The 23,958-nt window shown below is 43.3% G+C and overlaps 1 protein-coding gene across 5 annotated transcripts; it reads left to right on the forward strand.

Annotated features, from left to right (window-relative positions):
- CASP8 (caspase 8) lies at positions 1 to 23,884 on the forward strand. 5 transcript variants are annotated; one of them, XM_075028143.1, is made up of 10 exons: positions 1 to 65; positions 829 to 2,236; positions 5,649 to 5,748; positions 6,037 to 6,366; positions 6,596 to 6,701; positions 7,733 to 7,871; positions 9,286 to 9,374; positions 10,006 to 10,117; positions 11,165 to 11,654; positions 12,436 to 13,381. In XM_075028143.1, the coding sequence occupies exons 4-10, from the start codon at positions 6,056 to 6,058 to the stop codon at positions 12,569 to 12,571; spliced, it is 1,383 nt and encodes a 460-aa protein (XP_074884244.1). In that variant the 5' UTR covers positions 1 to 65; positions 829 to 2,236; positions 5,649 to 5,748; positions 6,037 to 6,055; the 3' UTR covers positions 12,572 to 13,381. The 5 variants fall into 5 exon arrangements, with proteins under 5 accessions (XP_074884244.1, XP_074884245.1, XP_074884243.1 ...); XM_075028144.1 differs by lacking the exon at positions 5,649 to 5,748 and having other exon boundaries at positions 12,436 to 12,566; positions 13,226 to 13,381; XM_075028142.1 differs by lacking the exon at positions 5,649 to 5,748.
- Positions 23,885 to 23,958: the final 74 nt, after the last annotated feature.

The following is a 23,958-nucleotide window of genomic DNA, read 5'->3' on the forward strand; positions in this document are numbered from 1 at the left end:
AGATCTAAAATGCAGCCACATGAGAAGCCATGCTCCTTGTTGATTATCTTCTAACAAAGCATTCTGTGAGTTAATTGAAATAATGTCATGTTGTTTTGCTATGAGCATTTACTACATATGTCTGTGTCCTTCCTGTTTGTTACTGCATTAAATTCATGCTTCTTTTTAAGAGCTTGGTGAGGGAAAAATTGTGTACTGGGGTAAGGCTTATCCTTGTTTCTGAGTGGCCCCTGCACTTTTTTGGACTGCACGAATCAGTGGGGTTTTATCTGCCTCAGGGTTTAAGCTGAAGTGAAACTTAGTTTATTTCAGCAAAACACTGATTGTTACATATTATTATGAGCCATAAGTTAGGGTGAAGATTTGAAAGAGTACTGTCTAGTGCTGTTGGATGCAATTTTTAGCTTACACTATCCAGGATTTTTAGGAGCGTATTTTTGCATCATACAGAGCATTGAAATGCAGCCAGTTTGCCAAAACATAATGGTCACTTTTTATCATGATGAATTGATAGTTGTGTGACCCATTGCATTTTGAGTGTTCTGAGTTAGTATGGCTGCCACACTTGAAATCACTTTTGTGCCACAGATAGAAAATGTTTTGTCTGTTAGTGGAATATATAACGTGTTGTAATGGAATCATGAAGTTTCTGGCTCACAATTACTGTTCAGACTTGGCGCACTCTTGTTCTGTATGTTTAGGTAACAATTGATTTTTTATCAGTACGGAGCAAACACAACAATTTTGACCTTGTTTTGTGGGATCTTGTTTTCATGTTTGAGTTTGGTAAACGGAGAACATAATCGTGTTATGTTGCGTTGTCTGTAGAGACTTCTGCCTGGGTAATCTCCAGTTAAATCACAGGAGGGTATCACAGTCAGAAGAGTCTAAACTGACTTCTGCCTTGAGTTCCCTGGGGAAAGGGATCGACACTTGTGAAGTATAAAAGACTGGTAAAGTCTCCCTCACTCATAAGAAGGTTTGTTCAAACACACTACCATGATTTATACTATTCAGTGTGAATATTTTGCTTGTGTATGTGGAGGGTTGTGTTTATATGGCTGCACATTCTAATACTTGGGTGCATGCAGTGGTACTCCATCAGCACAAGCCCAAAGGCAGGGTAGGCTTAGCACTATAACTGCAGCTGCCATTCAGCAAGGTCATTGGATGTTTCTGAGTGATCTCCTGCAGTGTAAGATAGCAGTTTGAAAGTCTTGGGGAAGAGCGGGTGGTTTTTATACAACTTAGATATTCATCGCTCCTTGCTGTCCACACTGTACACCTTCAGTGTAACTCTAGTAGTACAGAGCTGTGCCAGAAAGAAATCGGCCTAAAACAAGAAAACAAAAAAATGTGGTTGGTTTCTGTTGAGCCTTACTGATGGCATACAGAAGCATAACGCACATGTGCATGCTCTCCACCTACAGAATTAAAGAAGGGTTGTGACTTGTGCAACCCTTGTTTGGACAGATTTAAGTGGAACTAGTGTAAAAAGAGTCTGTCTGTTGGGGAAGTTGGTAGCTTGGGAAGATCATGATCTTAAAGTGGGATTTGTAACATCCACAAGTCTCTGGTATCCCGTACCTCCTGACTGTCGGTTTTTGTGCAGGAGCTGTGTATCCTGCCTTATGCCAGTAGAGGCCACAGTCACTACAGTTTCTGAGTAGTCAGTAGCCTCAGCGTTTTTGCTTCCTCAAGACCAGCCTTTCTGGGAGAGATTAATTTTTGGCAGTCTACTGCACAAGGAATAGGTTGGGTCACTGGGACAGTTCTAGAGGAAGCCAGAGGGACAAAACCGGGGTGGAGGGGAACTGAGGGAAATTGGAGACACTGTAAGATAACAAAAGGACAGGAACATTTTGGGGAAGGGCAAGAGAAGGAAAAATAAGAAGTGAAACAGTAAAGACAAAGAGGAAGAACAGTAGGAGGAGGGCTGGTCCTTGAAACTGCTGCATGATGGGAGAAGCCTCTATCTGGAAAGTGCCAACCTGGGCTTGGTCTTGTCCACAAATATTTTTCACACAGTGCTGAACACAGCATGCTTCCTCTTTCAAACTGCAACTGAAGTCTCGATTCAGTTCAGACGCAGAGGAACTGATGCAGGGAGAGAGACGCTGAGGCATGGGATGACATGGAGACAGAACCATTTTGGACCTGAAGATCAGATAGTGCTTGTGGTGTGTCTCTGTTCTGCCCCCAGCCTTTGGATAAAAGGACAACTCTTGCCAGTAAAGTAAGTCAGACACGTTTTCTGAACTGTTGCTAGCGTGTGCCTTTTGGAATGAATTTGTATGCCTCATTCTATCAAAGGTTATGTTATAATTTTGAGTTTATAAAGGTAGGTGGGTTGAAATCAATGAATGATTGCTTTCATTGCAAAATATTACAAATTTCAGCTCTCCTGTCTCTCTTCATAATGCTGACTTCACAAGCTTCAGAGAGTCTGGTAGCTGTACTGATTGCTGATCATATGTTTCCTGCTGCAAGGAAGATACTGGTAACCAGCAGATCATACTGGGAACTTTACCATTGAAGGCAGAGTTCCATACTTCAAAGAGGGTGAAAATGCCAAAAGTTAATTATTGCTTAAATTGTTTTGTAAATGGGGAAGTATATTACATAAATAATTTCAAATTAATGTTTAGCCTTTCAGTTCCCAGTATTCACTGAGTAGTGCTACTGAATTCAGTGCTGATAGTTGACTTTTTTTAATTTAGGAAATAATCTTCCATGAAAGTGCATGTTAAAAATAGGCTAGGGTGAGTTGGAGAGGGACTTCAGAGAAAGGAGGTAAGTCATGGGATCCTGTGCCACAGCAGGACAGTGGGACTGAGATATTTTTAAATGGGAAGATATAATTGATTCACCTTTGTCTCACTGTCTGTCTGAATGGGAGCAAATGTATTGAGCTGTGCTGTATGCTAGAAAGTCCTGGCTATGCTGCTTAGCGTATCCCCTTAAACCAAACACAAAAGCTGGTTACTTTTGTGGCTTGTTTTCCAATTTTCTCACAAGTACTGTAGTAATTTCCTGAAACTGGAACGGTGATAGGTGGAGTAGGGAATTGCTGCATTATGACCACAGCTTATTACTTTGTTATACTTTTTGTAAGTCACGTGACAGTATAGACCATAGTACAAAAGGCAGTACTTTTCCTGGAACTTCAGAGACTATGGCTGTCTCACTTTTTTCAGAGTTGTTCCAGCAGTCCTCCAGCTTGTCTTGCCACGTAGGTGATGTAAAGTAGTTGTTGTTGTTATTATTATTAAACAGTTTGCTTTTTGTATCAGTTGTGTCTTTAATTTAGTAAAATGGGAGAAAAAGACAGAAGCAGTTAAGCATTGTTTTAGTGTGCTCCCTGTATTTACAGACAGGCTTAAATATAGTGTGTAGGTGGCACATCTGTTCTAATTGCAGTAATTTTGCGGTTTGAAACTTGCAGCCTTTGAGAAATAAAAATGAAAATCCCTTTACCAGAAAGATTTACTTTTATAAGCACATGCCTTGTATCTTAAACGAAAGGCACGATTTATGTGAGAAAGAAGGTAACTCATAACTAGCTACCAAGGAAATGTTCTCTTCTTTCCTGGGTGGATATAAAAATACACAGTCAGATCTGAGATCACTGAATCGTTAAACACATACGATTCATTCAAATACTAGTGGTTTTGTGGTTATATGGGCTGAACGGTATGGATTCTAGTCTGTTTAAAAGTTCGGTTTGAATGGATTTAAAGAAAACAGTACTTGGGGGCAGAGCATGAATTGTATATGCTGCATCACAATGCATGTTTTGGTGTTTTATCTGTTTTTTTGATAGACAGAGATTCAGTTGTATGTTCACTCTTGCTAACTAAAGAGTGCTGACCAAGGGCGTGCCACAAAAAGCTGCTTTGCTGTAGAGTGGTCCTTGGAGGAGAGGGGAGTACAGTTGTCTGCTAATTATTTTTTTTTTTTAATATTTACAGTAGTACTGATTCAGTTAGTTGGCTGGGCTACCTTGGAGTTATTAGTCCTGGTATTGAAACATTTGCAGTAGCAGTAACATTAAAATGGATTGCCTCATATTCCAGTAGTGTAGGAGTAGGAAGTTCTGATTTGCTGTTGTCAACTTTTCTGTCTCCTAGTGAGTTCAATGGGACAAGAGACCTCTGTTGAATGCATTTCTGTAGAGTTTCTCTTCAGAGATTCCTAGGTGTCTTTAGATCTAAGGCAGAGAGAATAAAGTGGCAAATGGTTCTCTTACCAGAGAGGCAGTGGAGGCAGGTCTTTTAAGTGTCAGGGTGAGATAGTTGGAAGGCTTGCACGTGGTATTTTCTAACTTTATCTTGTGCTCAAAAGTTGGATCCATAAGCCAAGTTTAATATTTCTGAAGCTAATGGAGGAAGTGGTGTAGAAGGGAGGCGGTATCTGATGTTCAGTGAAACAGAACTAGTTTGAGAAGAATTCTCCTGGCCTTTTTAAAATGGTTGACATGATCTGTATTTGATTTGAATATTACAAATTGATTGAGAACTGGGAACTGAATTTTACTTGATGCAGACAATCCAAAACAGGAAGAGGCGTTTTGGCTATGCTGACCAGGGTCAGAAGCAATGCATAAAGAAAGAAGCCAGACAGAAGAGTTATACTCGTGTGGATTCTTATCTTTGTTGCGATGTAAAACCTTTATCTTTGTCACGGTGTAAAACTTGGCAGTCTCATTTACTACTGTTTTGGGTTTGTGTGGTGGGGTTTTGGTAGCAGGGGAGGGGCTGCAGGGACAGCTCCTGTGAGAAGCTGCTGGAAGCTTCCCCGGCTCCAAGTCGGACCCGCCTCTGGCCAGGCCGAGCCCATCAGCGACAGTGGTAGTGCCTCTGGGATAACAGATTTAAGAAGGGGAACCCCCAGTGAGTGAGGGGATTGGAATGTGAGAGAAACACCTCTGCAGACACCAAGGTCAGCGAAGAAGGAGGGGGAGGAGGTGCGCCAGAGGAGGGGATGCCCCTGCAGCCCGTGGAGGTGAGTGGGGGAGCAGATGCCCACTTGCAGGCTGTGGAGAAGCCCATGCCGGAGCAGGTGGATGCCCCCGAAGACGGCCGTGACTCCATGGGAAAGCCCGTGCTGGAGCAGCCTGTGACTGAAGATCGGCCTGCAGAAAGGACCCATGCCAGGGAAGTTTGCGAAGGACTGCAGCCCGTGGGAGGGACCCCACGCTGGAGGAGAAGAGTGAGGAGTCCTCCTCCTGAGGAGGAAGGAGCAGCAGAGACAATGTGTGGAGAACTGACCACAACCCCCGTTCCCCGTCCCTCTGCACCGCTTAGGGGGAGGAGGTAGAGAAATCGGGAGCAGAGTTGAGGCAGGAAGGAGTGAGGGATGGGGGGAAGGTGTTCTAGGGTTTGGTTTTACTTCTCAGTATCCTTGTTTTGATTTGATTTGTAGTAGATTAAATTGATTTTGTTTCTTCCCCAAGTTGAGCCTGTCTTTTGCCCGTGACCATAAGTGGTGAGTCGTGCCTCCCTGTCCTTGTCTTGGCCCACAAGTTTTTCTTTCTATTTTCTCCTCATCCCACTGGGGCTGGGGAGGGGAGGAGTGAGCGAGCGGCTTTGTGGTGCTTTGTTACTGGCTGGGCTTAAACCACAACAACTACATAGTCTGTATTTCAGACTGGCAAGTGGCTCCTGCTCCCAAATGGGATCCAATCTCAAAAAAAGCAAAACCAAAACAAAATGAAAACAGCAGCAGCCTGCTGGGATTGTACATCCTGTAAGTTGATCAGTACTTTCCGCTGTCTAGACACACCATAGGAAGCAAGAACAATTGGTGACTTTCTCTGTCAATTTCACTTAGTACAGGGTTTTTTTTATATTCCTTGTTAAGAGAACTGTAAGAGCTAAGCATCAAAGCTATGATAGCAAGACAGCCTCTCTCTTCTGAAGTACTTTTGATTGCATGTATTTATTTTGGACTATTCTGCATGATGTGATACCTTTTATAATCATGTTGTTGCACTGCTGTTACTGACAGATGAAATCAACTTCTGTTTGTGTTTAGATCCAAATCCTGATGTGAAATGAGTACAGACTTCCACAAGCTCCTTTTTGACATTTCTGAGGCTTTGGCCACAGATGAACTCGCTGCTCTGAAGTTCCTCAGCCTGGAGCACATCCCCATGAGGAAGCTGGAAGCCATCCAGGAGCCCAAGGCCTTCTTCGAAGTGCTGCAGGAGAAGGACATGATTGAGGTGGGGAGCCTCTCTTTCCTGAAGGAGCTGCTCTACCGGATCAATCGGATGGACCTCCTGGCTACCCAGCTGGGCTGCAGCCGAGAGGAGATGGAGAGAGAGCTTCAGATCCCAGGCAGGGCAAAGGTCTCAGCCTACAGGTAAGCACAGAAGTAGTAAACCTTTGCATGCAAAATGTACAACAGTTCTGTTGTGTACCGTCTTGTTTTCTGTCTGCACTGTTGTCTTACAATTATGTTGGGATGTTTGTATTTGTTACAGCAGATTACCTGCCATTGTGAGTTTTACATTTTGCAGTTCAAATGTGTAATTGTGGTGGTTACTTCTCATAACTTTCTTAATCAGTATTTCTTTATTCTTTATTGCCAGGCAACTGCTATATGGAATTGCAGAGGACTTGACTCCAGAAGATGTCAAGAGCATAAAGTTCCTGCTCCAAAAACAAATACCAAAGAACAAACTCCAGGATAATGCTGTATGCAAAGTGATCTCGATAAGTTTCTTGCAAGGCTAGTTCACAGTCTGCTAGTTCTTGTAAGAAGGGAGGAAAGAGAAAGCAGTCTGCTCTCACTAAAATTTGTCGTTGCAGGATTGTGATGTTAGCTGATAGCTGCTGTGTGAAAGAATGGACCCTTTTTTTTCTCACTGTGTCTTTTCTCTGCTCTTTTTTGCTCTCCTGTACCTACTTTCCCTCCACCACCTGTCTCCGTAATCTTTTCTTTTTGCAAAATCCATCATGCTCTTCTTTTCATCTTTGCTTGGCATTTATAAGGCATTTGTACATATGCTGTATCTAGGAAGAGTGATGTTTACTGGAGGAAAAACAATGTTTCAGAGACAGAAAATCAAGTTCTAATGCGAGTTCAACCACAAATTTTTGTCTGTTATTGGGTATGTTTTCTTCTTTATTGTAATTTGGGGTAACAGCATTTTGTTAACTCCCCCACAAATATTAAGAGGTTTGATGAGCTAGTTTAATACTTGTATTGTAAATAATGAACAGTGTTATAAAAATTCTTGGTGGTATTAAGAAGCTTCCTTAAAAGTCCTATTTGTATTGTGGCACCTATAGGAAATTAGCAGATTTACCTCCAACTTGGTGGACTATTGAGCTTTAAAAAACAAAAGTAGCCCTGAACACCTTTTCTGTAATAGAAAATGTAAAATGGCACAGCTAAATGACTTAACAGCACTTCATCTGAACACAGAGGCACAAGAGGATTCCATGTTGTTATCCACGTCAGTGCTTTGCACTGCTGAAACAAAGCAGGATAACCTAGCCGTAGGCAATTTCTAATGATCCTGTCTTAAACTTAGTGGTGTTTCTTCAGTTGCATTGCATCCTGACCCTTGTTTTAATGAGGTTTGGAAGAAAAAGAAACTGGTCTTTAGCTGGTCAGTCTCTGGGAATGAGGATGTTGTCTTCTGCTTTGTCCAGAAGTGTCTGATACTGCAGTTATTGAAGGTCATTGTATGAGTTTGGGTTATGTGTTTTTGTTTTACCAGTCAATGTTGAAGGTCTTAGTGGAAATGGAAAGAAACGGGATAATTAAAGAAGATGACCTTGCAATGCTGAAAGATATATTAAAGGGAGTTAGAGCTGACATAAAGAAAAAAATCGATACCTATGAAGAAAAAAAAAAAGGTAAATTATTTAATCTGCTGTTTAAGAGTAGAGCTGGGTTTTTTGTGATTTTTGTGGCTCCATCCTTGGCAGTTTAGGAATCCAGAGATAAGAGGGAGACCTTACAGTATCCTAGGATAGGCAGAGCAGCTCTTGGTACATGTGGCTTCTGAAGTTTTCTGCTACTTCATTATCCCATCGTACCTTCTTGTATCTCTCCTTGGAATACATTCTGTGCCTTGTAAATGGTCTGCTTCTCCCTCCTCTTTGCCTTAAATGCTATTTTTCTCTTTGGGAAACAGTGCAGTGCTGGTTTTGGACCAGCATAGCTTATCAGTCACTGAAAGAGACTGGAAGTGACAGTTGCCTTGGGGAAACTAGTATTGGGAGATTGTCAGCATTATTTTCTGTTAGCCAGGCTGTTTGCTCTTAGTCAAAGGAAAAGTCCCTGGAGACCAGGTACTTGACTAAAGCGTAACCATTAGCTTTCTGTACCAGATCTGATATTTCAAGGACTTCAGTATATCTGGGCTGTTGCAGCTGAGTGGTGACTTCTGACACAACAGTTGGGCCTTACTGTTTGGGAGATAGGATGTGTAAACCAACAACAACTGAGACCTATTAAATTTTTCCCCAGAACCTCCTTCTGGATGACTCGGGACATGTGTTTCCTTAGATACGTCTATACAGCCCATGCAGTTCCTTGCAGAGATACCGACTAGTTTCCCCAGCATGTCTTTGTGCTGCTGATCTGTCTCTAAAGAAGCAAGCCCTGTATCAGGGGAATGGCTTTTTAGTGGTATTCTTATGATTTTGTCCCCCTTGTTGCCCTGACAATTAAATTCCATTTAAACACATCTGTGTAACTTGTAAAAGGGGTACTGTGATTTATTTCCTTGGGGAGAGTCATGGGTTTGATGATTTCTTCACTTATTTCAGGCAGTTGTATTCAAAGAACCATTTTGTTGCTTTGAGGAAATATTCCATTGTGCTGGTATTCTGCATGCTTGGTGTGTCCACCCAAACAGTAAAGTTCTCTGGAGAAGAGACAGTGGCCTCAGAAGTAAAGGAACTAGCTGTAGTGTACCACTGTATAAAAATGGGTCTCCTCCTTCACTTATGTATCCCATAGTGGAGATTTTAGTGAATGGCTTGCCTGGCATGACTACTGACATTCAGCCTTTTATTATCTGGATCTTGCTACCAATAAAAGAGCAGAGAAGAAACAGAGCACAGCTCTGCACAGCTTCAATAACCAACAGTTTGTGAAACTGGAACCCTGCTTGGCCCAGCTCTAGAAAATGATGGTGTCTCAGTGATGTGGAAACCACCCTCCACCTCACTCCTTATACTGTTTTTTTGAGTGTTGAACTATGCACAGTGGAAGATTTATCTTTTTAGTCCTAAAATGTTCTGTTTATCTTCTCCGTCTTAGAAAATTATTCTAAGGAAAAACTCCACTATCCAGTGTCTGCGTCTGTGCATACAGCAGAACAAGGAGCAGAGGGGGAGACACCACACCTGGTGAGAAATACGTCAAGATTACCTTTAAAGTATTTATCCAGCTCCTGGGAGCGGGGAGCATAAATTCTTAAGACTAAGCAGGTGGAAGAGCTGAAAGGGAGGGGTTTTGGCTTTGTATGTAGGCCTTGGAACAATTCCTGTTTTCAAAACAACACCAAGCCTTGTTCCTTTGTGAGGACCTGGCTGTCAGCAACCTTTTAGGCAAGAAATGAAGGAGTAGCTGTTTTGTGAAGAAAAACCAATCTTAACGATAATGGAGAGAGATACTCCTGGACAGATGGGAAAGGAACAACAGAATCTGCTACCTCACTAGAAACCCACAAGGACTCTCAGAAGGAATGGTAGGGTGCAGGAACTTTTTGTCTGCACATGCACATTTGTGTTTCTGGATACTCACTTTCTCCCGTGCCAAAATCGTATCCTAACCACAGAGAGAGAGGAGGAGGGATTCAGGGAGACAAAGCAGATTCCTCTCCCCAGTAGCTAGCTTGTATTCTTAGGCTTTTCCTTTCTTGTCTCTTGGCCCCCATGATTTTTTTGCACTTGGACATGAAGGAGCAACAATCTTGTGTATAGCATATTTCTCTTTTGGGTGCTTGGCACTGCTTTCTTACCTGCTTTGTTTCTACAGCTTGTGGAATCATATAAGATGAAAAATAACCCCCATGGTTACTGTGTGATTCTTAATAACTACATTTTTAAAAATCCGTATGAAGCCAGAGAAGGAACAGTGAAAGATGGAGGTAAGTACTTTTTAAATCCCATTACTGTTTTGTTTTCTTCTCTGATAATTCTCTGAAAGAATTATCTAATCTTTCCTGTGAAGAAGAATCATGTCCACTGAGGTCCTTTGCCTCCAGAGTAACTGGAATGACAGTCACTGTAGAAATTGGAAATACACCACTTTGAACAGTTTATTTGATGGCTTAAAGAAGGAAGTGCTTTCTGTTCTAGGTAAAAAGCATCGTCTTAATTGGTCATATGTACCAAATACTGAAGGAGGGATTACTATTCCACCTTTTCACTTTTTGATTGTTTTTAATTCTTGGCTATCATGGAGTAATATTTTAACGTCCTTAAATTCTCTTTAATGCTCAAATAAATGCTACTACTTTATAATTTTCCTTAAAGCCTGTCTTCCTGTAAGAGTCACTTCTAAGATAAACAAGTGTTTATCTTAAAAAAGTAAAATCTGTTTCATGAAAGCACACATCACTGATATTTTAACTCCATTCAGCCTGTCTACAGGCTGCTTGCTTCCCAGCTACTTTCTCATTGCCCACACAACAATTAAGTCAGCATTTGCCGAGAAGTCTGCATAGGATTTGTTAGCAGGTTACCCTTGCCTTCCTTCTTGCTGCATTGATCATTCTCACAGAATGAGGGACCTAATTCATTAAGAGTGGCAGAATTTATCATTCTAAAGAGGTACCTCCTCTTTAACTTGCTAAGTGTTGTTCTTAAGCATCTGAGATTACTATGCAATGCACAGTTAAAGATTGCTTTAACACAGTAAGCTTCACTAATTTATACCAGTTAATCAGATAATCTGAAACCTGGTTTTTTTTTTTAGATAGCATGATGCTTAGCCCAGTTGTGTTTAAAAAAAATAAAATTAGGCATTTGGGTTCTTCTAATTAGATTTGGCAGGCTGAGTCAGTCAGGTGAGATTATGGGTGGGATCTGAACCTTTCTGCTAGTATCTGTTCTACCACACAGACACTGATGTTTCAGCATCTTCCTTGTCACTGTTTATGTTTAACAAGTGCCTTCTTACTTTCTTTTCCCAGAGGCTGTGAAGAGGGTCTTTAAGTGGCTTCAGTTTGAGACAGTTGAGCACATGGATCTAGAAGCAAAGCAAATGTATGCAAAAGTTAAAGAATACAGCAAAAAAGATCATAGTAACATGGACTGTTTTGTTTGCTTCATTTTTTCCCATGGTGAAAAAGACAAAATAAAAGGTGTTGATCATGAGCTTATAAATATTAAAGATTTACTCTCCTGCTTCAGTGGATCTAATTGTCCTTCTCTTGCTGGCAAACCCAAGCTGTTTTTCATCCAGGCTTGCCAAGGCTCTGTAGGTCATCCAGCTGTCACAGTAAAAGAAGACTTTTCCAGCCATCTTGAGACAGATGCTACCCCTCTGACTTCCATTCCTGATCAGGCTGATATTCTGGTTGGCATGGCTACAGTGGAAGACTATGAGTGCTACCGCTGTACAAAGACTGGCAGTGTTTACGTTCAATGCCTCTGTGACAAGATGGAGTTGCTTTGCCCACTGTAAGTACTATTTTTAATCCATATACGTTTGGGGTATTGCAGACATACATACTTAAGCATGCTGTGCTGAAACATCGGTGTTTTGCATTTGTGCTATATAATGCTTTTCATGTGCAGGACAGTGCAGAACAGTAATTATTCTGGAATTGGGAATTGTTATTCTTCTACAGATGAACCAAAGTACAAATGACTTCCCCTAATTTGCCTATGACAGAATCAGGGTTGTAATGCTGGAACATTACATATAAACAAGTCTGTGTATGTGTGCGCAGGTTTTTTAACGTTTTTTGACTGATAATTTATTTTTTCTTCCAGTGACACCTGATGAGGGATGAATTTGTTGAGTGATTACACAGACAAAAAAATCAAGTGTTCTTTAGTCATAATTTTCATTATTGCCTCCCTCCCATCCCCAACATAAACTTGCTTTAGAAAATAGAATTTCTCTTCAGATATCACTTTCTCATGGTGTCCAGAAGAGGGCTTGGAGAATGCATAGGTTTGGTTCTATTTCAACTTAGTGCACTCTTCTGACTATAAGCAAAGCAGGGGACTGTGTTTGCTGGTAAAGCAATGCTACACGGAGGTTGCTTTTATTGCCCCAAACACACTAAACTCTGTGATTACACAATGGAGTGAGCAATTTCAGTGACAGGCAGGGTGAGGGGAGGATACTAGCCCTCCCTGAGATACGACTTTGGTGGAGCAAACATAATCAGCTTCTTGCCTAGCTGCAAGTACCATGTATTTCAATGTAACTTTTCTTCATTTTTGTTCAAAGCCGCAAGGATCTCATAACCATCCTGACAGAAGTGAACAAGGAAGTGGGAAGAAGAGTATTAAATGGATGGAAGCAGATGCCAAAGATAACATCAACCCTACGGAAGCAATTGATCTTCCAAATTCCACAATGTTAGTCAACTGAAAAGTAGAAAAATAGGAATACACTCAGTTGGGAATCACATCTGGAATGGGCTTCCACAGGGAAGAGAATTTGCAAGAGAAATTATCTGGATCTATGTAGTTAGTCCCAGTCCTACCAGGGGCCATGGGACCTAAATTTTCCAATCCTGTGGTTAATCAGTCTCCTGACACCGGGATCTGTAGCAGTCTGGTAAGGCCGTGGAGGAGTACAGATCTGGCTTTCTGTCCTGCAGAAGCAGTGGAGTCTGTTCAGTCTGGGTTTCAAGAGAGGAAGCACTTCCAGATAGTGTGATTTTTAAGAGTTATTGGAAATGGCAGTGGAAGTCTTATTTCTGTCCGAGTTGTAAGTCCCTGAAATCTGAAGAAAAGAACAGATGGATTCAGAATGCTAGATCCCTTCCCAGGGAGCATGTGTAAGATTGTTAACTGATTTACCCAGAGGTGAATCACTGGCTGTCTCTGGAAGCTGTATAATTTTTCATGGAAAATAACATCCCTGTCCAGAAGGACTGGAAAGTGATGATAATACAAGTTTTGTTCTTTTCCTCCAAATATTTAGTTTGCTTTATATTACTAATTTACTTGGCTAAACAGCACTGCTGTTTAGGTTTTTTAATAGTAAGGGTTCTAATTGTGTTTTTTCTCAGAGCTCTTAGGGGACCGTTTTGAATGGCTGTCAGCCGCTGGAAGGAAGGTGCTGCTCCATTAGATCCACTGCTCTGAGATGCCTTCTCCTGGCAACTGACTCTAGCTCCTGTGGACTCTTCTTTCTGTTGTAATAAATACTCTTCGTTTTCACATCACCATTGTTTGTGGTGTGTTTCTCTTTTGGATGAGCTGACTAAGGTACAGTCACCATGACAAACACTTTTACTTCAGCAGCAGAAGATATTTTGCTCTTGTTGAAGTATTGGATGGCAGCCACCCCAGGGGGTAGCATATTGATATCCCTTCATTAGCAGCTGAAGAGATGGTAGGGAAGAATAAGTTTAAGTTCAGGACTTTCATGATAATGGCAGCTGATGCCAGTGAGGCTGTTCTTAATTTGCATCCTCAGAAATGTGTAGGTGGTATGTGGGAGCTGTATGGGATTCTAACAGCTACATTCCTTTTGAGTTTATAAAAAGATAAAGGATGGATTTAAGACACTTTGTAACTTTTGCTTTTTTTAGTTTGTATTTTTTGGAAATCCATGTCTAGCCATAAAAGCAGGGGTTCTTTATTTAATCCCGCTTGTGTTCTTGAAGCGAAACTTTTTCATTCTAATTCCACACAATGTGTTGGCAGTTGCATTTTGCTCCCCTTACCCTTGTTGACCTTCCAAGTAAAAGGGAGAATGCCCATTCTTAGAATCGCAACTCTGTTCACACAAGTTTGATAAATAATAAATAGATGTTACAAGCACTATGTAAATGAGAGTGCTCTTGTGGCAAAAGTTACGAGAAGGTTTTGCCAGGTATGATACAGTTCTGTGGCTGACATTTGGTTAATTTAGGAAATGTGGCAACAATTTATTTACATTTTTATAATGTTTTCATAAATGAGACCCCAATATGAAGTTAGTAATTAGATTTGTGAATGTTTTTTTATGATAAGGATCTATTGTCGTGGTTTCAGCCCAGCCGGTAACAAAGGACCACGCAGCCTCTTGCTCACTCCTCCCGCCCCCCTCCGGTGGGATAGGGAGGAGACGGAGGAGAGAAAAAGAAAAAAAAAACCTGGAACCTCGAGGGTTGAGATAAAGGCAGTTTACTGGGACAACACAAAGAAATTACAACAACAACAACGGTACTAATGAAAGAGTATACAAAAAGAGCGATGCACAGTGCAACTGCTCACCACCCGGGACCCGACGCTCCACCACTTCCCCCACCGAAAGTCCAGCCCGCCCCCCGGCCCGCTCCCCATTTATATACTGAGCATGATGTCGCATGGTATGGAACAGCTCCTTGGCTAGTTCAGGTCAGCTGCCCCGGCTATGCCCCCCACCTCCCAGGTTCCTGTAAAAATTAACTCTATCCCAGCTGAACCCAGGACAACTATAGCTTAAATGAAATAACTGCTTCCTCTGGGAAAAAATTGCTGGAAGGTGGCAGCTGCTCCAGTAGCCAAGTTGTGAGTCCACAGCATTTCTGATTTTTTCATATTTCTCTGTGTTGGAATTCAATACTCTCAGACCAAGTTCTTTCAGATATTCTTTATGAGGAGAAATTGAATATCAAATTTACTTGTTTGGTATATTTGGTGCTACATAGGATTTTGATTTAGGAGACTGATATAGCAACATACTGAAATCACAACACAAGCATAATTTAGCAATTGCAATATACAGTTGAATCGCAATACAAATATTACTCATATTACTCATTACTCCCTGTCTTATTACCTGTCTCTGCTCATAACACTGGGCATCCCCAGTCACAATGGAACATGTGGGTTGAAGCCAGCTGAAGCCCATTGCTCTTTTCGAAGTTTAAATATTTTATCAGTTATCCAGTTTTTATACTTTTCTGTGGGGCTGAGCCGCATATTCACACACCACCACCACCACCACCCCCATGCTGGTCTGGGTAGCTCAGGAAGACCTTATTCTTTGTAAATTGTCTTGGGGAACTTGATGATTCACAGGTGCAGCTGTCTTCTCTGAAACTAAGGTTACCCTCCAGTGTCCTGATGAGCTTTCTTTACAATATATTCTTCTCTGAGATCATTGGGTTTTTGCCCTTCTCCTCTGAGCTGTCCTCCACTGGAGTGGGTGTGCTGGTCAGTCGCATCTTGTCATTAAATTGGCATGGTATTTTGTTCTATCTTTTAAAATCAGGCCACCTCCATAGCTAACGTTATTGCCTGCTGATGAAGACCTACTAGAAGGGAGAGAAAAACCCATCAGAATCCTCTAAAGGACTGCAGGAAGTAGCCATACTGTGAATTTATGTGTGGCTCATGCAGTGATCAAGGAAGGAGAAAACGCACTTTGAGTTTTATGCTTCTGAGCAAAGTATGCTCACACACGCCTGTGGCAGGGTGGCTGATATGCTCTTGCACATATTAGTAGCCCCCCCTCCCCAAAACTGAGACGTAAGAAGGATATCAGATCTGCAATTTTCTGACTGTTTTTCCTCTGTAGCACCACTTGGAGAATGGTGAGGGGCAATCACCTTTCCTCTCTGAAGGCCCTCAGCTTTAGTTACTTTGCCCGTCCTCCCTTTTCTTCAACTACTGGCTGGGATGCTAAATGCTATAGCAGAACAATCCTGGCACTCAATTCTGTGTTTTGTTTTCAGCCAGCAGAAGTGCTACCACCAGAAAGTGGAGTCAGAAGGCTGGTAGGAAAGTGAAGTTGGTGACTTGAAGTCCCGCAGGCTTAAGCTGAAAGCAGGCAAGATCAGAGTGATGCTGTTTGAAAAGAGACATGCTTAGAAGAGTTAGGGAGAACTGTTAGCTGCAGAGGCGGAAGTAATGTTATTCAGTGGCATGAATCCCTGCCCAGTCATTTGCATCTTGCTACCTATTCGTTCAGTTTAACATCAGTTTCCCAGAGAGCTGTTTATGCCCACCTTCTGTGGGAAGTTTGTAATTCTCTCCACTGTAATGATGTTAGGGTGACTTGTTAATGTGCTGCTCTTGGGACGGGTTGGTGGTTACGTATGAGGAGCCGGCCCGTGTTCAGATTGCTACCAGCTTCTCCCATTGCACGGGCTGCTGTAAGTATGTGTTTTCCCTATATAAGGGCTCACTCTTCATTCAAAGTGGTGTGAAAAAGTCAGGTACTGTGGAGTTGTGATTAGTTGAACTGTTGGCTATGTCTGTGATCTTTAAGATCTCCTGCAGGAAATCGTGAAGCCCAGAGAAGTGGAAACAAAATGCACACCATTTAGGAGGTTAAGCTATGCAGCAGGAAGTCCGGAGCTAGATTTTTCTCAGGAGATGTTGGGTGTTCAGCCCTCACTGCTTACCCTTTGTATTCTGACTCCTAACGTGGGCGTGTTCTCTCTGAAGTTATTCAGATCTGCCTCTTTTCAGCTCGGGATGTGTCAAATGATGAACAGAGAATGGCATGTTTAATCTGCAATGACTTCTGTGAAACATGCTAAAAAATTCCCAGATACTCATTTCTGTGTGCCCTTTCTGTAATTGTGTCTTTGCTTGTCACTGTATCGGTTCTGTTATTGGCAGCCACAGGAATTCCCCAGGCCCCGAACGTGGCTGGGTCTTGTGGGTGCCCATGCATTTCTAGCTAGGTGGAACGTTATTCTGGGCCTGTCTTCTGAGCTTGGCCTAGGTCTTTTACATTAGTTTTATATTTGTGTAGCCACTTTGTGCTCAGGCCTGATTTGTCCAGGCATATCAGTGCAAAGAGAAGGATCCATACCTCCTTCAGTCTATTTACTAGGAAGAGCCTGTTTTAACATGACTTGAGGGCATGTTAGCTCATGGGCTGTTAAAAAATGTCTTGCCATATTCAGATTACTTCCACCTTTGACCCAACTTGCCACATGTGCAGTAATCAAATATCTTGTGTGGGGTTTAGAACATTGATAAGCTGCTTCTATGATAACAATGTGAAGATTTCTGCTTAATATATTGTCGAACTGTTTTTTCCTGTTCTTTGGGGGAAGGGAGTCTGGTTTTAAATTGGTGCTTAACGAGAAGAACACTGTTTCCTTATTTGGAGAGTATGGATGCTCTGAGGATTGCTCTCTTGCTCAAGGCGAGCACTAAGGTGTTAATGTTCATTTTCAGAAGGATTAAATGCTAACTGGTAAAATGTCTTCCCTCCTCCCTCCCGTTGTTGTGAAATACCATCTATGGAGAGTGCTGCACCAGAAGCTGTTATCAGAGGTGGTGCACCATCCCGGGCTCTCACGCCATGGTGCAGTACTCCTGCGAGCCTGCTCCTGGTGCTAGAAGGATCTTCAGCAAATCTGGGAGGGGTGGGAAGGGAGCTGGTTCCATGGCCAGCGGCCGTTGGGGTACAGGGCCGAACGCCCGCGTTGAGCGTGCTGCGTCGCCTGCCAGCGGCCCCAAAAGGCTCGCGGGAGGACATCGAGTCAGTGGCATTATGAGCTTCCTTCTGCTGGTATTAAAACGGCAATGAATTGCGAGTGCCTTTAAACCAGGGAGAGTTGATTGCAGGGAAGCTGTGGGGAACGGCAGACCTTTAGACGGGCGCCACGAGGTTCAGCCTTCTCAGGAAGGGACTCGGGAATAGTCAGCGCTTCACAGCCGCGAAGGGAGGGGGCCTACAGCGCCTCCGAGAGAAGTCCCCGCTGGCAGACGCGCAGTTTCTCAGCGGAGTTGCGGTTTCTTGGTCGGTTGGCTGGTTGAAGTCAGCGACCCGGGAGGAACTACAGCTCCCAGGGGCCCGGCACCGCCCTCTGCCCGCCCCAGCCCGGCGGCGGGCGGAAACGCGGCGGGCGGCGGGGAAGCGGCCTCTGCCCCTGCCCGGGCCCGGGCCGGCGCCGGCGCTGCGGGGCGATGGAGCTGCCCAGGCAGCGGCTGCTGGTGGTCAGCGAGGAGCTGGACGAGGCCGAGCTGGCGGCCCTGAAGTTCCTCAGCCTGGAGCACGTCCCCATGAGGAAGCTGGAAGCCATCCGGAAGGCGCAGGACTTCTTCGAAGCGCTGCAGGAGAAAGGCATGATGGAGGCGGGGAACCTCTCCTTCCTGAAGGAGCTGCTCTACCGCATCAGCCGGATGGACCTCCTGGCTGCCCAGCTGGGCTCCAGCCGAGAGGAGATGGAGAGAGAGCTTCGGATCCCAGGCAGGGCACGGGTGTCGGCCTACAGGTGAGTGACCGGCGGGCCGGGCCGGGCCGGGCCTCGCCCGGGAGGGAGCTCTCTGGGGCCGGCTGCCCTTCGCGGGTGGTCGCTGTGAGCTTTTCCCGACGATTTGAGCACCGGGCTCAGGTTTGGGAGCGCACAAGCGTCTTCCAAGAGGAAGCGGGAACGAGCCGTGCGGAGAGTTGAAATTTCTGCCCAGCAAAAGGGAGAAAACTGAAGCTGCACCTTTCTGAAATGCTTAACAGCCCCCAGAAGGGCCTCCCTGCCCGGGTGCTGCGTGGTGCCGTAAGCGAGGGGGGCCGAGTCTTTGTTCTCAACTCCAGAAAGTTTCAGCGTGGTTTTGATTTTAGGAAAACCAAGGGCTTTTTAATTGCAGCTGAAAATGGTTTGACTTCAGGCTGTCCTGGGACTGACGTCCCCTCATTTAAAAAGGAAAAAAAGGGGGATATGTGCTTGGGGCAGGGGGGGGCGAAGGGAGCAGTTCAACGGGGTAGTGTTAAATTGTGCTAAGGGACATGTTTGGGAACATGTTGAAACAGTGTCCTCCACTTCTTTTTCTAGATACCTGCTCTTTCAGCTGTCAGAAGACATCACCGAAGATGAGCTGAAGTCTTTCAAGTTTCTTTTGGGGAAAGAATTACCAAAATGCAGGCTAAACCCTAAGACTGTAAGAATTTCTTTAATTTTTTTTTTTTTTTTTAATGTTTATTATAATCCATAGAGACATTTGGGTTGCTATGAGGGGAATGAGTGTCACTCTTCTTATAGTGTCACTCTCCTTATGGTGAAGACACCGTGAGAAAAAGGGTGCACCTGGAAAGGGATTATAGGCTCTCTGGTGCATATGGGACTTGTCTGTGCTCGTGTTATGTGTAGCTTTTGCAGCAGTGTTACAGCCCAGAGAGCATGGGCCAGCCCTGTGCCAGGCACAGAGGCCTTCATGTCTGAGCACCATATGGTGCTTAGGAGACTCAGTGACTTTGATCAGTGGAAGACTGATGAGCACATTCACTCATCTTGCTCAACCGATTTTCTTTTGGCTGCTTTCTAAGCCATTACCAAACACAGAAAATCACCCACTGTGGCTATTACTTTATAATTTTGTTCTTTTTATTTCCAAATTCAGAAAATAGGGATCTAAGCAGGAGATCCTTGCTAAGGCCCAAGAGCTTAGGGTTTACAGATAGCTTTGTGGGAGATCCAGCTGCTCTCACACTATCTCAGCCTGTAGTTCTGACTGCTGGGTATTTTGTTCTGTCTAATGAAAACTCTTGTAGCATTTTCCCTCTTTTCTTCGAGGAGAAACTGTGACCATCTAGTGATAGCTGTTCTAGCAAATCCTTGGGGTGACCACTGTGCTCTGCCACTCACTGTTTGGCAAGAGCTCCTGTCCTTTGGGGTCCCCTTTTGCTTCAGAGCAATCTCTATACCATACTTGCATGGTTATACCCATTTTCGCCATTGCTCAAGATGGTCGCTACAGTGATTCTTGTGTTTCAGTTAAGAGCACAAGATAGCCACTGGAAGTCAAATGAATGAAAGCGGTCATTAAAAATTACATTATATATTCCTGTACAATCACCATTAGATCTCCTGGATTAGATCTTACTAGATCTTGGCATCTCTGAGCTGCAGAAGGGAAACGAGTATGTTTTGAGAAGATGTTTGTATTTACAGTACTTGTAGGTTTTGTTGAACTAGGTTTAATTGACTCAGCTGGGGTCTCAACTGAGCTACCAGTCAGCTGGACTGACTCTGTGGGTCGCATGTACTGTCAGTACGTTAAACCTTAGGTGCACATGCTGCAACTTCCCTCCCAGTGGCAACATGGATGTGCCCTAAGAGCAAACTACCTTTTTGATTACCCAGACAATGCTCGACATTTTCATTGAGATGGAGAAGAAGGGGATTTTGGGAGAAGACAACCTAAGTATCCTGAAGAGTCTCTGTGCAGAAATTAACATCAGCCTGTTGAAGAGAATTGAAGAGTATGAATTAAACCTATTTGGTAAAACAAAACAAAACAGCCTCTTTCCCATAGTTATTCTTGAAGTGACATATAGGTATCATACAGGACTAATAATGATTGCTTTTCAGGTGAAGAAGAGATGCTCATCACAGAGGAACAGAGGCGCAGCACAGGAGGCCCTGAAGGTAATTACAACTCTCAAAAAATTAATGTTTATATTTTTTGCTCTTTTTCAGCTTTTGGACTCTCTGCACCACTTGCATCTCTCTTCTTTACACAGATGCCTCTCTAAAAAGTGATCGAGTATCCAGTTACTTACTAACTGATGACAATACATTTTACTCCCTTTTAATTGATTATCTAGTGGTTTATAGCTAACAGGAACAGCTGTTCAACCACAATTCAGTGTTTTCAGAGAACAGTTTTATCCTGGGAGGTACTTGTGGAGATGGAGAATAGGAACAGAGCTTCTTTCCTTTCTCTAGTGCTACATTCTGTACTTAAAACTCTTTTGTCTGTATTCAGCCCACACCAAATGGCTGGCGTCATCTGTGGCACCTGATTCTCCTGGCAGTTGGAATGAATCTTCCCAGGTAAGTCAATTTGTTTCTTAGAAGCATCATCATTTTGTCTTAGAAGAGATCATCCCTCCATGAGGTGAACAGTTATTATAAGCCCAAGTGTTAAAAGCACTATCTAGAAAAAGAAAAATGCACCACTCTCTAACATCATAGTGAAGCTAAGTCACAGGCAGCAGCTGCTGCAGTGTTAAAACTTCAGGAACGTTTGCAAGGGTAGCAAGATAGGCTGAATTTATTATATCAGGAAATATGCAGTTGGCAGATGGCTGGGCATGGAGAAGTGGGTGAACGCAGCACCCCGTGTGGGCTGAGCATGATGATGTGGGTCTGGGGGGGTGCTGTCATGCAGTGCACAGGCTCCCAAAGGCAGTGGGGCAGTGCATTGCGAGGTCCTGGGAGAAAAGCTGTATGGGGAGAGCTGCCTAGAGAGAAAGCCAGCTGGCTCTTTACCATTCTGTGCCACTAGCAAAGGCTGAGAAGCACCTAGAGGAGAGTGCAGTAGTTTTACCAATAGTCTTTCTTTTCGACAGCTTGAAGCTTACAAAATGACTAGCCGACCCCGTGGAGTGTGCCTGATCCTGAATAATCACAATTTTGCAAAAGCCAGGGAAGCAGTGCCAGAACCCAAAAACATGAAAGATCGGAATGGGACAGACGTGGATGCAGGTACAGTGAATATTGAAGATAAGTTTGTGTATCTTCAAAAATAGAAACCTAATTTCTTTTTCTGTACTAAAGGTCTGAATTTCAATCTTCCCTTTCTAGGATACTTTCGTTGTAGTGGCTGAGTCAGCTCTGTTTCCTGTGCTGACAAACCCTAATCAACTCATCAAGCTTTTACTGACTGACTCGGAACAATTCACTAGCATTTTGCTGTTTTACTGAGTTTACTGCAACCTTAAGCAGTAACCTCAGCCTGGACTTTACAAGCTAGGCTAGCTTTGTGTCAGCCTTATGCATCCTACTTCTAAAATATGCAAAATCAGAAACAGATTTACTGCTGAACCAGAATTGGGCATTTGCTGTTTAATATCCAAGAACAAAAAAAAAAAGGGTGGGAGGATGTTGGAATTTAGGGACTCTATTACCTTGCTATTCAGGAGCCCTGATTTTAGCAGGCTGTCCTGCAGCAGCAGCATAGCTCATTCCAGGTCCGAAGGTCTGTGAGATGGGTGTATTTGCACTATCTATGCAAAGAGACAAAATCCATCAGTGGGCCTTCCCTAACTGAACTGAACTTCAAAGTTTCTCTTCCTGTGACACAGTTACTATCCCAATGGGTACTGCCCTCTCCTCTCCGGTAAAGCAACTGTAGTGTTCAACACCTTCTGGGAGATGAAGGGACTAGCTGTAAAGTGGGTGGAGGAAAGAGATACAGCTTTCTTAATAGTTCTGAACACTTTCCAGACAGAGGCAATATTAAACAGCAAGATTGCAAGGAAGCCTTTTAATGAGAGTTAAGGGAACTCAGTAGAGATGTGATTAGTGATTAGACTACTAGATTATTTTCAGAGCAGTAGTGTAACTACCTGTTATAGTAGTGTTGCAGGATTTAAAAAAAAGATCGTTTATCTCTAGAAATGCAATTTGCAGTTGCAGAGTCCAACTTTCATATAATGAAACAGCTCCAATTCCCCTTCTGTTTACTTTCCAGCGGCTCTGAGAAGAGTCTTTAGCAAGCTTCATTTTACAATAGCAGAATATAGAGACCTCACCGCAGAGGAAATCCGTGAGACTGTGAACATCTACCGGTGTGAAGACCACAAGGACAAAGACTGTTTTGTTTGCTGTATCCTGTCTCATGGGAAAAAAGGCATTATATATGGTGTTGATGGGCAGGAAATACCTATCCAGGAACTGACCACTTCTTTCACTGGACAGAATTGCCACTCACTTGCTGGAAAACCAAAAGTCTTTTTTGTTCAGGCCTGCCAAGGTGATGCTTGCCAGAAAGGTGTGACCATCGAAACAGATTCTGGAGAGCAAGATTCTTCTGTAGAAACAGATGCAAGATTTCAGCTCGACTGTATCCCCTCAGAGGCAGACTTCCTCCTGGGCATGGCTACCCTGCAAGATTACGTTTCCTACAGAAGCCCAAGGCAGGGGACCTGGTACATACAGGCATTGTGCCAGCACTTGGAGTACAGCTGTCCTCGGTAACTATGTTTCCATAAGTTTCTTTTTGGCAACACCTGTATTTTCCTTCTGAATGACAGAAGTTTGATTTGGGTGCAGAGGTAGATGATACACAGAGGGAGTGCGCTCTCAGGGTGAAAAAGAGTAATGTAGGACAGAGCAACACTATGCAGATTATTCAAAGCAGCTTAGCTAACTGCTTTGTAAGCCTGTTTAAAACAGGAGCCATTAGCACTGGTATATATCAAGATATATGAAAATGTGGTAATTTTTGTGATGTTAACTGCCTCCCTAATACAAAATATACCTGTGTTTTTGCAGAGGAGAAGATATTCTCACCATTCTGACAGCAGTGAATCAAGAGGTGAGCAGAAAGAGTTGCAAGCCAAATGCAGAGAAGCAGATGCCACAGCCCAGTTTCACATTGAGGAAAAAACTCATCTTTCCCGTCAACTAAATGGGAGGGGACTGTGTGGCTGAGGGAGCAGCAGCAGCCTGGAGTGAGCTAGTATCAGCTAGCTAAGAATTTGGTAAAACATAACAGACTTTCAGTGTCTGCTCTTACCACAAGAGCAAATGTTATTATTGAAAATATAGCCAAGGAGCAAAAGCCTTAAGAAATTTGTGTTAATATGTATAACACTTCATACTTGAGAGCATCTCTGAGCTGGTCTGCGATTTGTGGTTTGCTGGCTACAATATGCTCAGTGCCCTCTATCAGCTGTACCACATTGCTGTTTCTTCAGTAAGGTATCTTCCCAATGCAAATTTTAAAAGAACTGTTATGAAGCCTTATGTATTTTATGCCTAACTTCTGCAAAATAAAGCAGGGGGATTGGGGGTGTGTGTGCTGCAAATTTTATAGGATATAATTGACTCACATCAGTGTGTTTTGTTACTTCTCCCCACCACGT

Source organism: Buteo buteo, chromosome 5 (genome assembly GCF_964188355.1).
Source record: "Buteo buteo chromosome 5, bButBut1.hap1.1, whole genome shotgun sequence".
NCBI lineage: Eukaryota > Metazoa > Chordata > Aves > Accipitriformes > Accipitridae > Buteo > Buteo buteo.